Source organism: Aplidium turbinatum, chromosome 13, assembly GCF_918807975.1.
Source record: "Aplidium turbinatum chromosome 13, kaAplTurb1.1, whole genome shotgun sequence".
Lineage (NCBI taxonomy): Eukaryota > Metazoa > Chordata > Ascidiacea > Aplousobranchia > Polyclinidae > Aplidium > Aplidium turbinatum.
The window spans coordinates 7,567,362-7,584,919 of NC_137484.1; the positions used below are offsets into that span (position 1 = coordinate 7,567,362).

General features: G+C 37.1%; 1 protein-coding gene across 1 annotated transcript in view; it reads left to right on the plus strand.

Moving 5' to 3' along the window:
* The first annotated feature begins 1,437 nt into the window (after positions 1–1,437).
* The window catches only part of LOC145782237 (uncharacterized), a 32,170-nt gene continuing 16,049 nt past the window's right edge, over positions 1,438–17,558 (plus strand). Inside the window, exons 1-2 of the mRNA XM_082594018.1 lie at positions 1,438–1,666; positions 16,250–16,423. Of these exons, the coding sequence (XP_082450144.1) occupies positions 1,469–1,666; positions 16,250–16,423 (372 nt within the window). The 5' untranslated portion in view covers positions 1,438–1,468. The remainder of the gene's footprint in view (positions 1,667–16,249; positions 16,424–17,558) is intronic.

Consider the following 17,558-nt stretch of genomic DNA (forward strand, 5'->3'; position numbering starts at 1 on the left):
ACCTCACGGAAACTCTTCCAAGCCAATTGCACCTTCACTGCGACGGCATCCATACAACCTCCCAATTTTCCAAGATAACAAAAAGCATGCACGACATAGAATTCTGCGTTATCGCTTGTCAGTAGTTGGTTCCGAAACTACCTTTATTTTTTCACCATACGGTACCTAAATACTTCTGTTATTTTCTGTTAATGATGTCGTCAATGATGATGTGTTGGTGCTGAGTGCCACTCTCTTGTCAAGGATCCAATCAATTTTTGTTTTTGATTGAATTACTAGGTTTAATCATAATTATTCCTTTATGATTAAAACCTACCGATTAAGCATCCCCGCACCCCTGAACAGCTCTCGCACCCCCGGTTAAGAACCTCTGCTCTAGTCTAGATCTAGATACTGGTCAAGCGAGTTTCCTTTATGCTCGTTGTTTTGTATAGGCTTCTGTAGTGTTTGGTTGTTCAACGTAGATTGTGTGTATTTAGCGTAGATATGTGTCATAGCTTTCAAACTTTACCCTGCAACTCTCTGTTTGGCGTGGTTTTAGTCCATAGTCCAAATTTATTTGACCCGTTTGTAGCTTAAATGTGAGCCTATAGCGTGAATTCGTACGAATAGTGCAGTTTCATGTTATGACATAAAGATGAACAGTACCAGTTTTTTACTATATCATCTTTCCGAAATAAGCTTATGGTAGGTGTTTGCCATATCTAATTGAAAGCTTACTCTCTCACTATATATCTCTGACTCTGTTTCAATCTTAATTTGATATGTTGTTTGTCTTGAATTTGTCTATTGGAAGCGTAATATCTCTTTGAGTGAAAACGTTGGGCGTTTTAAACAAAATTACTTAAGACCATTTTGTTTGGTAAATGCAGACGAGACGATCAGAGACCCGATTGCCCATAAAAGCTGCACACCCTTGTCCTAGCTCTTCGGGTTTCGAAAGTTATTTATTTTTCGAAGACGCTTTACGGTTCGCATGTTGTCGCTTTTACGTATTTCCAGACTCTTGTAATGTTCTGGCAAGTGATATTGTTTTTCAGCTTTGATAAGAAATAAAAAAAAACATGGTGATGATGATTTTACATAAAGGTCAAGGAAAAGAAGGTATTTCCCAGGAGGGGCAATATTTTCAGTGACGTCATAAACGAAGGCCATATAAGTTAAAGGCCATAAACAAGTCCGACAATTTAAGTAGAATGTTACCGTACTATTGTAGGGTCACAATGATATTGCTTTCTGGTGAATAAGCTGTAGCAGGTGACTAGGGGTGAGCAAAACTGAAAAAGTTTTTAAAGCACTGCAGTAGACTATTAGACTTCTGCACAACAGTGCTTCTGGGTGCTTTGACTAAGAGAAACTGGCAATTCCTCACACAACATTTCGGAAACATAGGCTAGAAACTTATTTCAATGTTTTGTTGTGCTTCGTTTAGATTAAGTCAGATATTTTGCAAATTTAAAAATTCACAATGGGTTTAACAGATGAAGTAATATTTGAAAGAAATGATGAAACTATTTATTGGAGAACGTTGTCTAACTCTGACCAAGACGAAGTTGAAAGGCTGTATAAAGAATGCTTTTTCAAGAGAGAACCTATTTGCCAAATGTTATCAAAGACATACACTGCTGCAGAAGATATTATGAAATTTGATTGCTCTATGGCTCTGGTTGGTGTTGTAGGCCTAATTTGCAGCAGATCTGCTGATCTAAACCAGGCATTCCTAAAGTATAGGTCCCGACGCTAAGCGGGATCGCAATTCATAATTTTAGGGTCGCCAAACAAATTAAAAATGGGCCTACAGTAGATACCTTACACTGAAAACAGGGATATCTAGAACAACAGGATTGCTGACTCTGTTTTGAAGTGGACAATAGGAGGGTTACTGCATCAGACTATGTTGCAGTGCATTTAAGGAAGAATAAATGTTCCTCAACATACATTTAGTGACTGGCTGGTTTAACGCTTGCTTTTCAAGATCATGATTGAATGGCACTGGTTCAAGTCTCACACCAGATAAAACAAAATTAATAAAGCAGTATACAACATTAAATTCAGCAATTTAAACATCACAGAAATGAATGTTAATGCAAAAGTGCATAAATATAAATAAATATTATAATAATTTAAACAGCAAATAGATAAACAGCGTTGAATTGAAACACAAAATGGGGTAATTTTCATTTAGTTTATTTAGCACTTTTGGAGTTCAGTTTGCGAATAGTACGAGACATTTTTGCTGGTGGTTCAATTTCCACACGATTCAACCGTGTCAGTTCATTTTTCGCAAAGCAATTAAATGAGACTCTTAAAATTAAATCGAAATTGTTATGGCCTGAAGTACATGTTTGCGAAAATAAAACATTGTAAGACTCTGAGTCCTTCGCAAATTTGGCAGCAGCTGCAACAAATGAGCCTCGCTGATTGCTGGTAGCAAGCAGTTTTTTCCGAATGAGCTCATCTGCTATTGCTGCAGCATACAGCTGGTTCGCAAAGCTACAGAGAGTAAAACAGTATTCTGTTGGTACCGATAATCCGCCACGATTTGCCATCGCAAGTAGTTCATTTGGATTACTTTTTAAGCATTCGTCGGTTATGGATGGATCAGTGTTTTCTTGAACTAACATATCTTTGCACGGGGTGCATTTCTTGTCCGTGATACACTTCTGGCAATGTATCCACTCACGTAGTATGTGATGGAAGAATCTGTTTCGGAAATTTCGTCTATGGTTGCAGTTTTAAAAATTTTAAAAGCCAATTGTCTTCCGTAATTTCAACATAGTCCTCACGTAACGGTGTATTTTCACTTTGAAGAGCAAGGTTAGATTTCTTGAAAATGGACTCTTTTTCGATTAGGCTTAAGCAACGGATTTTTTTCTCAGCTTGAAAAAGTTGATTTATGGACATGAAAAAATTGCCACCGTTAACTTGGCGGTACCACCCAAATCTTCCCTCAATCGGATCGGAGCAAAACTTTCCAGGGAGAACGTAAAGAAAGTCGTGGTGGAATATTAAATGCTCAGCCAGAGACACCATTGCTTGAATACTTTGAATGCATGCTAAGAAAGTTTCTTTAGTTAGTCCTGCTTTGCCTGATTGCTTCCAAGATATCAAAATATTGGCAGCCGTGTTCAGAAAAGTGAACCTGCTGTCCGACTCGCTTTGCGTCAGTTGAAGAGGCTCGCAAGCAGCATCCCTTTTTCTGTAGCCTGCATACAAAAAACAGCAACATAATATTGTTTACACAATATATAAATATAAAAGTCTTGAAACTCAACTTATAATAAGTATTAACAAAAATCAACCACTCCTGATATTTTCCACTTTAACAGACATGTCAAAAGAGGACAAAGAGACAAATGATTGAGGCTTTGAGTTTGCAATAAATTAATACTTTACAGTTAAACTTTATCATTTTGAAATTATTCTTCAAATTTAAGCTAAATTAAGTGGAAGCGGTAGTGCTTAACATTGTGCAGGTCATGTCATACTTCTTCTGGAGTTGCTCAGGGTTCTGTTCTCGGCCCTGTCCTGTTTTGCCTCTACATAAAACCTCTGTTTGACATCATAAAGCGACATGGGCTTTCATACCACTCATATGCTGATGATATACAATTGTATTTGCGTGTTACTGATGAAGACTCATTGTGTTGTATTAAGTCAAAATTCCAAAAATGTATGGTTGATATCTCAAATTGGATGTCTTATAATATGTTGAAACTGAATCAAGAAAAATGTGAGTTTATTGTATTTTCTCCGAAACGGTGTATTTCAAAGTTTAATGACATGACCCTTACCCTGAGTAATATCAATCTTTCTTCTTCTAACTCAATTAAATTGCTTGGTGTAACATTAAATCAACATTTGTGTTTAGAAAACTTTGTCAGTTCCACTGTTAAATCTTGCTTTTTTCATCTTAGAAATATTGGTTCCATCAGACAATTTATTAATGTTGATGCTTGTAAAACTTTAACTCATGCACTTGTGACATCCAGGCTTGATTATTCAAATTCATTGTTAAATAACATTCCACATTGTACTATTTTGCGTCTTCAAAGAGTTCAGAATGCTGCTGCTCGGCTAATTACTTTAACACGTAAACGTGAGAATATCACTCCTATACTAAAATCCCTGCATTGGCTTCCAGTATTGTATCGTATTTGCTTCAAAATATGTCTATTAATTTATAAAGTTTTCCATGGTTTTGCTCCGAACTATCTGGACACTTTGCTTGTTCATTATAAACCTGCCAGAACTTTGCGTTCTCAACATCAATTGCTCTTGTGCAACCCTTCATATAAGACACAATATGGAAATCGTACCTTCCCAGTTGTTGCTGCCAGTTGCTGGAACTGTTTGCCTATTTGTGTGAAAGAAGCTGAAAATTTAAATGAATTCAAAGCTCGCTTGAAAACGTTCTATTTCAATGAACATTATGACTGAATGTACCGTATTAATTATCGCCATTGTCATGTACAGCGCCCAGGAGCATAGTTTGACTGTGGATGTGGCGCTATATAAATATTGTTATTATTATTATTATTACATGAAACAATAACTGCAGAGGTCAAACAAACAGACACACAACATAATGTAAAATCATAACACAGATACGTTTTCTGTCATGCCAGAGCTTTTAGTCTGAGAATTGAACTTTGGGCATTCCATACATGAGGTGGACGTTTTAACTACGGTAATCAACCATTTCCACTGCTAGCAGATTGAACTTTGCAAGCGTAAGATATATGTACTAGCAAAAACTAAAACCGTACTGTTACTTTCAAACTCACATTTGTTCGGCGTTTTCAAGGACATTATTTTCCAAATTTCTAGTACAAATTTTAAAAATCGAGCAGTCCCCAAAAAGTCTGGATTGTCTTTCGCATAATACTCCAAGGCAGTGATTGTTGGCTCACTGAATACACCTGAAAAGTAATAACTTTTAAATTAAAACAAGACTAAACATAAAATTTACAGTCAGTAAAAGTTGCACAAATTCTAGTTCTGCGATCAGCAGCAGGTGTCATCGTATACAAACGCATACAGGTACTTCTTACATGTTACTTGTAGTTGTAACCAATAAGAGTTAGGCTAATCAATAGAAAATTAGCATATGTTTTACTGTTTCATGAAACACATGCACCATCTTCTCTACGGAAAACAAATAGTTAAACGGAATTGAATGCTGTACGTTAGGTATTCTATTGCAAATTAAAACTGTTTTAAAAGCGACTTACACAAAGCATGTTGCGGAGATGTTCGTGACACATTGCTGGGATTTAGCGAAACTTTCTTCAAGGTGTGGGCAACTTTTAAACATTTGTGTTCTTCAATTGCGTAAAGACGTTTAATGTGGTTGAAGTTGGCATGGCACGACTCTCCAAGTACACGAAAAGGCCGAAACAGTCAGGTTGTCAAATACAAGCACTGAAGCAAGCAATTTTGGGGCTTCTTTCAACTTAGCATTGTCAATCAGGTGAAAAGAAATTTGGTTTTCTTCAGTTTTGAAAACATATCCAAAAGGCAGTGTTACTTTTTGAAGTTCATTCTTAAGTGCAAAAAAGTCTTTAATCTCATCGACTGCTAAAAACTCCATATTTTCTTTTTCTATTTTTGCGTTTTGTTTCTCGGCTCTTCCGGCTGCAGTGGACGCAGACGATTGTTTGATAGTTTGAGCTGATGATATATATTTAGGAAGTCCTGGAAACACTTTTGGAATTACAGTAGGTTTTAGCCGTTTTCGAACTAATTCGGTGGTTTCTCGTTTTACTTTTCGTCTTTTCTTTTTATCAAAGGAAACTGTTTGAAAGTCATTAGCATGAAAATGCTTATCGCAAACTCTATGATTTTTACTTAAAGTCCAGTTTTTGCGTGGAATAGCTGCAACCCCTTTTCTTCGAATATCAGGATCTGCAGGGAATTTAAATAAAGCGGGCTTGTCTTCTTCTTTGCTCGACTTGTAGCCACTGCTACATCCCGGTACACAGCACGTGTTCACCATCGCGACAAGATTTTAAAAATGAGCGATGAACGGAATAAATTTGCAGATAACTTAATTAACTTAAAATCAACTTACACTGTGACAGATTATAGAAACTTTTAGCATTCCTAAATTATAAAATCCGACAATATTTACAGACTAGTAGGTACGACGTACGAGAACCTATAGCCTAATAGTCCCATGCAGTTGTTGTAGCTATTTTAGATTTAAGCGTTAAAATCTTACACCTCTTTTAACAACGCTTTTTACAGTTTAAAATGTTGACTCCAAGCTTGCCTCTTGTTTATTCAATTCAAACTGTGACCTACCAGAACCGATGCTGTACTAAAATGTATCAACATACTGACAGTAGTCCAGCAATCGTGTAAAGTACAAAATGTACATTTAAAGTAACGCCAACTACCGATATTCGTCGAAGTCTGTAACAATACTAAACTTAACTGACCATGTTCTATATAACTAGCCAACTGAATCTTAACTGCCAGTGTACTGGTACTAAAACGCTGAAACTATCACACTATCCTACATCGTTAGATTCTCTACTTTAGCCTACACAGCTGCAAAGCAACGACTGGATTTCTTTTTCTGTCACACAGTCACGAGACTGGCTTCCAGCAGGGATATTGCAGTGTTTCGTCATAGAAACCATTGTTATATTTCACTATCGTTTTGTAATACGTGCGACTGTTACGAGACTGGAACCATGAGATAGATTAGCTGAGAGAAAGTACAATAAAGTGGTCTGTGTGTAATCTATTAAAGTGTGGTGTATCTAAGTTAATCAAACAGAAATACAACAGATATCTAGAAAAGGCGACTTCTCAACAGCGTAATTGACACGTGCTTTCGCCTTTTTCATTTTCGGGCTTCAACAGCGCTGACCCTTCTAGTGTCCATCGCTTTATCGAAATTTGCTAAGTCAGCAATCCCGGTGTTCTAATATCCCTGACTGAAAACCGCCCAAGGGCGCCGGAAGCGTGGTGGTAGGGGGGCGGAAGCCCCTCCCATGCCCTCAATTTTTCTGTGGATGGAGGGCAGGGGAGAAATGGTGCCCTTTTGAGGTCATGTAAGCTACTGCACATTTTGCAACATAACAATTTCTGCTATTCGCTTTCAGCCTAATTCTAATGTTTCATTTTTGCCTCAGAATAATATTCACGACACAAAGTTCTGTATCACAGTAAGTTACATCATTATAACATAGCATGATGCCCTTCCGTGCCATTTTTCTTTGTATACTAGACACTTGTATCATTATTCGATAATGAGCTGATAGATCAGCGTTTCTTAACCGGGGGTGCTAGCACCCCTTGGGGGTGCTGGAATAGACTGTAGGGGGTGCTAAATGCATGCAGTATAATACCAAAAAATGCCATTTTACTTTTCTGCATTTTTTGATCTTTCTGCCAGTATCAGCAGTTGTCATATCAATGATTTCTGTTTCGAAGTAGCCAACATGATTTGCTGTTATTGTAGTCATCTCCCAGTCAAGTACGCAAATTGATCCTGAGTAGATTGTTCGAACTTACCTGGTGGGTGCTTTGTTGTAATATTGTTGCTCACCTCTCGCTTCTAGAAACCATCATGGAAAAATACATTCCCACAAATCACCCGTATCCAGAGTGGATACAGCAGCCCTTCTTGGCAGACATGAGTGATGATAATAGACTAAAACTGATTGACATGCAGGTGAATCAGAGTTGTTGGACAAAATTTCGTCCTTCCGCTTCCTGATTTCTGGTGTGATCAGTTGACAGCATATCCTGCATTGGCACGAGCAACACTAAAATTGATTGTTCCATTTCCGACTACCTACTTGTGTGAAAAGGCGTTTTCCACTATGCTCCAAATAAAAACAAAGGAATCGCCTTCCACATGGGTTGCTCCACGATATGAGAGTGGCTTTGACCAACACGAAACCTCGAATAGAGAAATTGGTCACACATAAGCAACAACAGAAATCCCATTGATACATGTGTAACTATAGTTACCCAGCTGGATAACTTAAGTATGCTTAAGTTTGTCCATGTTCTTTCACTATTCTCGGGTTTTCCTATTTCTTTTATCACTAATGACGATAGTAGTATTGAAGAATAAACAAAATGATCAATTTGTACATCGCTTTCTTTTCAATAGTGCAGGCCAAAGTTTGGCAGCGAAATGGCGGCGTCGAAATTTTGACATGCTTTTTGATCGCTGACGGTATATTTTGTATTTTTTGTCGCCTAATAAACTGTGCTGTTGTTTTAAGAGAGTAGATTCACTTACATATGATTATAATTGAATTTCTGTTGGTGAATGAAAGTCAAATACCAAATCCTGAATCAACTTCGTTAAAACAACAGCACAGTTTGTTAAACAACAAGAGACTTCATTACAGAATATATCGTCAGCGATCTGAAGGCATGTCAAAATTTCGGCCTCTACTAAACTTTTGGTCGGCACTGTAGTAGTCGTATGTCAACAATAGTTAGGGGGTGCTAGACTGGTCAGGCCTGTTTACATGGGTGCTAGAGTCCGAAAAGGTTAAGAAACGCTGTGATAGATGAACATTATCGCTATATCTCATCTTAAAACTTATAGAAAATGGCCTTTTAGCCACAAAAGTGCCCTTTTTGCATAATCCTGCCCCCCTCCCAGTCAAAAATCGTTTCGGCGCCCCTGAAACTGCCCACCAAAGGGTCGCATAGAAAACTATTTTCTGAAATGGGTCCGCAAAATACTTTGTCGCATAACTATGTTAGAGTCGTAGGTTGATATAAAAATAAATATAATCAGCAGCAATAGAATCTAACTAAGGGGACGGGGACACGTGACCCCGATCATTTTGAAGTTGTAGTAAAAACTTTATTATATGAAGAAAACTGTTTTCATGTTGTTTTTCAAATTTCAATTGGCTTGAAATTTTACTGCACTTTATAGTATTATTAGCGATGAATAGGGATTAGGGGATCCGGATCACCTAAGTTGCACAATTTATGCCCTTTAAACTTTTTTAATTTGGAAACTCGAATGCAAGTTAATTAAAAAGCAGCGCCATTTCAAGAATACGTCACAATCGATTTTTTTTTTTTTAAACATTGTTTCCCATGAAGTATTTACAAACTCATTTATGAATCATTATCGTCTTGTGCAGACGTGCAGAAGTCATAATTTAAAAAAAAAATATTTTTATGAATGTTTTTATCCTCGTTGATTTGAGAGTCAAATCATTTGTCTTCTTTCATTTCCAAATCACAGAAATTTGGTTTCATTATGCGCTTGAAAAAAAATGCAGGAGTATGTAATGGCGTAGAAAGGATCACTAAGTGCAAACGGAGCAAGCTTGCGTATGAAGTGCTTGGTCACAATCAAATATTCTTAAAAGTTAGCCTACTATGCTGTGAGCTATTTGGCATTTAATCTTTCTTTGATAAGATGTTCTCCTGCTACATTTTGACAACAACAGTAGGCTAATCTTGTTTTCCAAGTTCATCTGTGACTAAGGTCCAAAACGACAAAGGTCTACAGCTACTACGATTCATGTGCTTTAGCCCAGTGATTCTCAACCTTTTTTGGCCCATGAACCATATTTTTAAAAAAAATATCCAATGGACCACTTTGCTATGTCGACGCCTCATGAACGCCACTAGTCAAAACTGTATTGCACATAGATCAGAAAACTCAAGGGCGTGTTTAATCTTAGTCCTTAATAAAATAATACATAATTAACGAATTAAGCAAACCCTCTTAATTTGCACACTCAACCTTAACTACTTGAATACACATAATTTTAATTTCAAATTTTATTCTAACAAAACATCATGCACATATTGTTTTAATGGAATGGTAATTGGTAATGTCGTGATAATGTCTCAGTTTTGCCTTCTTAGCGACAGGAGCTTCTAACATTTTGTTAATTTGAAAGCACTGTAGAATACAGTAGGCTACTTAATTTAGCGTCTGAAAAATATAACATGTGACATTCATAAAATAATTTAATTAACATTCAGTGAAACAGCGAATAGCTCTACTCTCCCTAAAGAAACTTTGTACCATGAAGAAGCGGAACCTTCGTGCACCGACAACACCACAATAAGTACAGCAACGTATGATTTATTGATTAGGCCTGCCAGCACTTCACTTATGCCTTGAACAGTTCAATAGCCTACTCGTCAACTAGTAAAATAAGTTTAAAAACTGCTGAGCTTATGCTTATCTAGCACTTCCAGAAAAATCGATCAAAAATCACGAAGTAAACATGATTATTACGTCACCTTGACGTCACGCTGACATACAATCATACAGTACATGCTACATAATTTTCTTGCGCGGAGGTTTTTTAAAAACTTTATTCTACATCATTTAATAAGCGGAAAATTCGTCTTATTTTTGTTCAGTTATGTTCGTCTAGTACTGCTCTATGATCGTGCAAAAAATCACAAACTTACGACTTGTGGTTTCGCGTCACGGTAATTAACGCTATTACTCGCGCATTCACGCAATAAAGATGAATGCGCGTCGCGTGTTGGCCTAACGCGCTCGTGCATTTGCTAATACGCGGTCCATGATTAACTAGTGAATTACGTCTTTGAACAACAGCAAATAAATCTGCCAATTATTGCCACACTCGCCCAGTTTGCAAAAAGTCGTTTTAACGTTGATTCAACGTCGTTAGACGTTAAATCAACGTTAAAGCATCAACTTTGATGGCTGGGATCGTTTTAACTCTAGGTCTGACAATTCATTTCCTAGTTTTGTAAAAAAAAAACACGTTTCTTTAATACAGAACTTTTATCACCATTACCTCATTGTTGATTGGATTATTTCGTTTATTCAATTATGTCAACCTGGGAAAGATATTGTTTACGCTACGAAATGTTGTGATGCAACAATACAATGAAAAGAGTCGGCCCTAATACAATAAAAACAAAAATGTGCTTTGAACAAAGAGACGATTGGTGGTAAAAGAAAGTAGAAATGCAGCTGTGAAGGTAGAAACGCTACTGGTGCCAAATTTGATTTCTTCAAGAGCTAACTGCATTATGTCTTCAGTCCACAAAGAAGCCATTGTAAAAGAAAAGATAGCTTTAGAATAATGAAATAGAGTAAAGTATTAGGAAGGCTACATTTTTCAAAAATACGTTATTTATATAAGAATATATACGGGTGTAGGGATTTTCATGAGAGGTAGCACCTCTGTTCCTACCAGTCGCACATCCCTGATGTGGGTAGAGAATTTTGGTCCTCCACTGAAATCCTAAGTCTCACTTATGGCTCCACGTAGTTGGTAATGCACACCAACGGCCACACCCTGGTAACGGCTCGACTGCCGGACTAAACTAAGTGAGGTGCATGTCTAAATGGTTTGCATTTGGCATGTCTATTGGGAAGTCAATCCCATGAAGTGCATGAAGACTGGATCGGCTGGAGAGGCAAATGAACTCATTAATCGGGTCAATGGCTCTAAGGGCGTAACAGCAAAGCGATGTGGCTCGCTAGGGCGTACTCTTGACAAAGTGAGTAACGGCCAGTCACCTCGAAAGAGATTGGAGCCTCATCGAGTATTTTTATCCGTAGTCTACAATGAACGTCAGTAACAATGAAGTGAGATATAAGGATCGATCCGTGACCCCTGCAGAGACATCCTTCAATTGCTACAGGGAAGGAGCATCTCCATCTACCAGTATGGACAACTATGATGATGGCACATGCCCAAAGCCCTATGGACGGCATGAGCCTGACGGAGGCTGTCTGAAAACTAGAGGAAAGATGCTCAAACTAGCAACATGGAATGTACGAACATTGCATGCTATAGGGCGTTATGACAATTTAAAACAGGAGATGAAAGAAATGGGAATTGACATTATGGGAGTTAGTGAAACACGGTGGAAAGATAATGGTAAAATAGCAGATGATGGTTTTGTAATGATCTATTCAGGCGGATGTAAACATATGCATGGAGTGGGAATTCTAATGAAGAAAAGCGTGGCATCTGCAATGATGGGATATTGGCCAATGTCCAACAGAATTATAATGATGAAGCTACAAGGAACCCCTTTCAACATAAATGTTATACAGGTATATGCACCAACACAAGATCATACAGATGAAGAAATAGAAGAATTCTATGACAAGATAAACAATGTTTTATCATATACGAAAAGGAATGAAATTACGTTCATAATGGGAGACTGGAATGCGAAAGTTGGAAACCAATATGAATTTCCAGTAACAGGACGTTATGGTTTGGGAGAAATTAACCAACGAGGAAGACGACTATTGGAATTTTGCAAACTCAATCAGCTGGTCATAGCAAACACTTTATTTCAACAACCACCTAGACGACTATACACATGGCATAGCCCTGGAGATCAATATCGTAACCAAATTGACTTCATTATGATAAATCAAAGATTCAAGAACTCAATAAAACAAGCCAAAACGTATCCTGGAGCTGATATAAACTCTGATCATAATCCAGTTGTTGCAAAGGTGCAAATAAAACTGAAAAAAATGAAACAAAACCCAATTTTGGAACAGTTAGATATGAATCAACTTACAATTGAAGAAACGAAACGACAGTACAATCTTTTGGTGAACAACAAATTTGCCCTATTGAACAACGAATCTGGACCACAAGAAGGTGACACTGAGAACATGATTGAAAACCAATGGCACGAAATACAGAAGAACTTGAATGATGCAAGCAAAAAAGTTTTAAAACAAAAGAAAAAAGCCTCTAAGCAACCATGGATGAATGAAGAGATTCTAGACTTGATGACAGAAAGAAAAAGAAACAAAGACAATAATATCCAGTATTTTAAGCTACATAAAGAAATAAATCATAAGTGCCAAACAGCAAAACAAAAGTGGTGGGATGAACAGTGTGAAACTATAGAACAATTAGAAGCTACGCACAAGTCACGAGATACGCATCAAAAAGTTAAAGAAATGACTGGTAATGGAAAGTCAAAAACAAGACAAAACAATTGCATCAAGGATAAAGACGGACAAATGATTTTCGACCGAGATCTAGTGACGCGAAGATGGGAAGAGTATATTAGCGACCTGTATGGAGATGAGAGAGGAAATATTCCTGCTATTAATAATGAAGAAGGTGATCCAATACTGGAATCTGAATTTGATGAAGCCATAAATGAATTGAAAAGCCATAAAGCTCCTGGTAAAGATCAAATAACAACGGAAATGATAAGAGCTCTGGATTGTGAAGGACTAAAACATATTCATAACTTATGTAATAACATCTACATGAATGGCCACATACCACTAGAAATGAATGAATCCATTCTTGTCAAACTGCCGAAGAAGCCAAAAGCCACACAATGTACTGAATTTAGAACCCTTAGTCTCATGAGTCATATACTAAAAATTTTGCTGAGAGTTGTACTTAGAAGAAATAGAAAAATTATCGAAAATGAAATTAATGAAACTCAAAGTGGTTTTATGCCTGGAAAGGGAACACGGGAAGGAATTTTCAATATGAGAACTATATGTGAACGTTACAACCAAATCAATAAAGATGTTTATACTTGCTTTATAGACTATGAAAAGGCCTTTGACCGAGTTAAACACGAAAAATTGATGCAATGTTTGGCTGATATAGGTTTAAATGGAAAAGATCTGCGACTAATAGCAAATCTATATTGGACGCAAAAGGCGTTTATTCAGATGGAAGATGGTCTATCTGGTGCAATGGACATAAAACGTGGAGTTCGCCAGGGATGTATACTATCTCCATGTCTATTCAACTTGTATACTGAAATGATTTTCAGACAGATTGATGGAATGGAGGGTATCAGCATAGGAGGTATGAACATATCCAACCTAAGGTATGCAGACGATACTGTTTTATTGGCGGAATCAACAGAAGCTCTCCAAACAATAATAGAAAAAGTGAACAATATTGGAAAGGAATATAACATGAAAATCAACATAAACAAGACGAAAACTATGATTATTACAAGAAAAGAAAATGTACCAAGTTTAAATATTACCATTGGCGGAATGCTGGTCGAACAAGTCAAAAGCTTCACCTATCTGGGACACACAATAACTGAAAATGGCAGATGCGATACAGAAATATTGAGACGAATAGAAATAGCAAGAAACAACTTCGTGAAAATGAAAAAGACATTAACAACACGCAAAATTAACATCAACACTCGAAAACGAATTGCGAAATGCTATATATGGACTACACTACTCTACAATGCAGAAACATGGACACTGTCATCACAAATGGTTAAACGACTTGAGGCATTTGAAATGTGGATTTATAGAAGAATGCTTAAAATTTCATGGAAGGATAAAATCACAAACAAAGATGTACTATCCAGAATACAAACCAACATGGAAGTTCTACAAACAATTAAATCAAGAAAATTGAAATATTTTGGCCACATGATTCGCAATAATTCTATTCAAACACAACTACTAGAAGGAAAAATGAACGGCAAACGAAATAGGGGCAGACCACCAAGAATTTGGACTAATGATATTGAAGACTGGTCAGGACTTAACTACAAAACTGCAAAAGAAAAAGCTCAAAACAGAGAAACTTGGCGTCTCATTGCCTCCAACCCTCGACGAGAGGAAGGAACTTAATGATGATGATGATATACGGTAGCGCAGGCTAGGCTAATTAATAGTTATTGTTAAACTATATTTTTTAAGCTCGTTCTGACCTTTTAAAAAAAAAATCACAACCTCACTGTATTTTCTTAAGCTTGTTCTGACCTTTCAAAGAGAAAATCACAACTTCTTTTTAGTATTTTTGATCATTTAACTTCAGACAGCAAAATCCGTCACTTTACATTGATTCAACGTCTGCGGACGTTGAATCAATGTAAAAATGACGGATTTTGCTGTCTGGGCTACTGAGCCATGTGATAAATCAAAGCCTTTGGTTGCGTCATAATGAATTACGTAATTCCAACTTATCGAGCGAGGAGCAAGATACGCGCGCCGGTATTTAAAAGAGAATTGCGGAGGAAAAGAGTGGGAAGCAAGATAAAGTTGTTTACCACAAAAATGAGCGGCACCGCGTAATAACTAAATTCTCGAAAACCTTTTCGAATGCACTGATTAATGATTTTAATTGGGAAAGAAAGCCAGAAAGTAGAAATTTTCTCATTCAGGTAAAAGTGAAACCACTCGACGTTGGACTAAAGCGGAAAATAACTCTATCACGTTGCCTTGCAAGGCGGCAGATCAAAGATAGCAAATCCGGTCGTAAAGTTGATTTTGCGTGAAAATTAGGTCGTTGAAATCAAGGCTTGATTACTCCTAACTTTGATGTGATATAGGCTTAATTTTTTTTTGTAGTCAGAGTGTAAAAATGGAGGTTTGATATTATCGAATTGAATCGCCGGTTTATACTTGTTTTGATACTCTAAATTGATGGACGGCGCATTATCGTAAAAACTGTCCGACCGCGCATTTGCCAGTTTGACTATAATTAACGAATTAAGCAAACCCTCTTAATTTGCACACTCAACCTTAACTACTTGAATACACATAATTTTAATTTCAAATTTTATTCTAACAAAACATCATGCACATATTGTTTTAATGGAATGGTAATTGGTAATGTCGTGATAATGTCTCAGTTTTGCCTTCTTAGCGACAGGAGCTTCTAACATTTTGTTAATTTGAAAGCACTGTAGAATACAGTAGGCTACTTAATTTAGCGTCTGAAAAATATAACATGTGACATTCATAAAATAATTTAATTAACATTCAGTGAAACAGCGAATAGCTCTACTCTCCCTAAAGAAACTTTGTACCATGAAGAAGCGGAACCTTCGTGCACCGACAACACCACAATAAGTACAGCAACGTATGATTTATTGATTAGGCCTGCCAGCACTTCACTTATGCCTTGAACAGTTCAATAGCCTACTCGTCAACTAGTAAAATAAGTTTAAAAACTGCTGAGCTTATGCTTATCTAGCACTTCCAGAAAAATCGATCAAAAATCACGAAGTAAACATGATTATTACGTCACCTTGACGTCACGCTGACATACAATCATACAGTACATGCTACATAATTTTCTTACACCTGTATGCAATCCTTACATAATTTACTGCAGTAAATAATACAATTTTGAAAAACGTTTTATCAAAGATTTATAGAACCCTCTGTGGACCAACAGAAATTTCAGGTGGACCACCAGTGGTCCACCTGGACCACGTTGAGAATCACTACTTTTAGCCTACTTCTGCTAATTATTTTATTGATGTACAGACCTCATTGAAACAAAACTATTCCATTGGAGCATATGATGTTAAACACAAGGACGAGCTTTGCGCATATGCAATCGTATCTCATAATCAGCCTTCTACTGAAACCCACGATTATGCGACTTTCATAGAAGAGGGAAAAACTGCCGGTGACTCAGCTATTGCTCAATTGTATCGGGTACGTTACACTTTCGTGTGGTAGAGAGCAGTGATTTTTAAAATTGTATGAGCCACGTAATACTTTATGCACATAATACTTAAAAATCAAATATACAGTAGAACTCGGTTAATCCGGATTCGATTTGACCGGCGATTCCATCCGGATTAGGCGAAGATCCGGATTAACCGATGACGGTTCTATCAAGCCTGACGTTACCTAGATAGAAGGGTATGGGTAAAAATCACCGAAATTGAACGTAAAATGAATGTATTTGTAGACTCTGCGTCTAACGCAAGAACACACTGGCAAAAGTTATATCTTCAGACATGCGTGTCGGAATAATCTGTAGTCACTCAAAACTTTTGAAAACAGTTACGGAAGACGAGTTTCTTTGGAAAACTTACAAAAAATCACGGTCAAACAAAGTCTTCTATTGGAAAAACGTCACCGACATACCGCCGAAAATTCCACCGACATCTTTTCAAGTTACAGTACGAGTTTGGGCATTTGCGCACGAATTTTGCGTTAGGAGGGATTACTGTTCATGAAAGGAAGAAATCCGCAATAATTTATTGCGTCCCATTAACGGAACAATAGATAAGAAATTTCTCGCAATAAGCCACATTATGTTTTAGCATAAAATGGCAAAACTGTCGGGAAAATCCGGATAAAGCGATAGAGAAAGCGCAACTTTTGTCCGGAATAGGCGAAGATCCGGATTAAATAATCCGGATAATCCGAAGCTGTTTCTCAAGAAAAAGATTACAAATCATTTGTACTTCCAGTTTTATCCGGATTAGGCGAAGATCCGGATTAACCGAATCCGGATTAACCGAGTTCTACTGTAGTTATTTCTATCGAAACCCTTGACAGCCGTCAAAGAATTTTGTGCGGCCCGCAAATCCAATTGACAATCGCTCATGCATTAAAGACAAAAGACATCTCAAAGCTGTTTTATGCCTTCACTGATACACCTTTTCTTTGCTATTTTCTTGCCCTGAATTTTTCTTGCCCTGAGTTTATGAATTTGAAGAAGTGTCCTCTGACTGCTGGAAGATAAAAATTGGTTTTGCGATTTAAGATTTATGGTAGATGTCACTAAGTATTTAAACGACTTAAATGTACAACTTCAAGGGCCAGATCGACTGTTGCA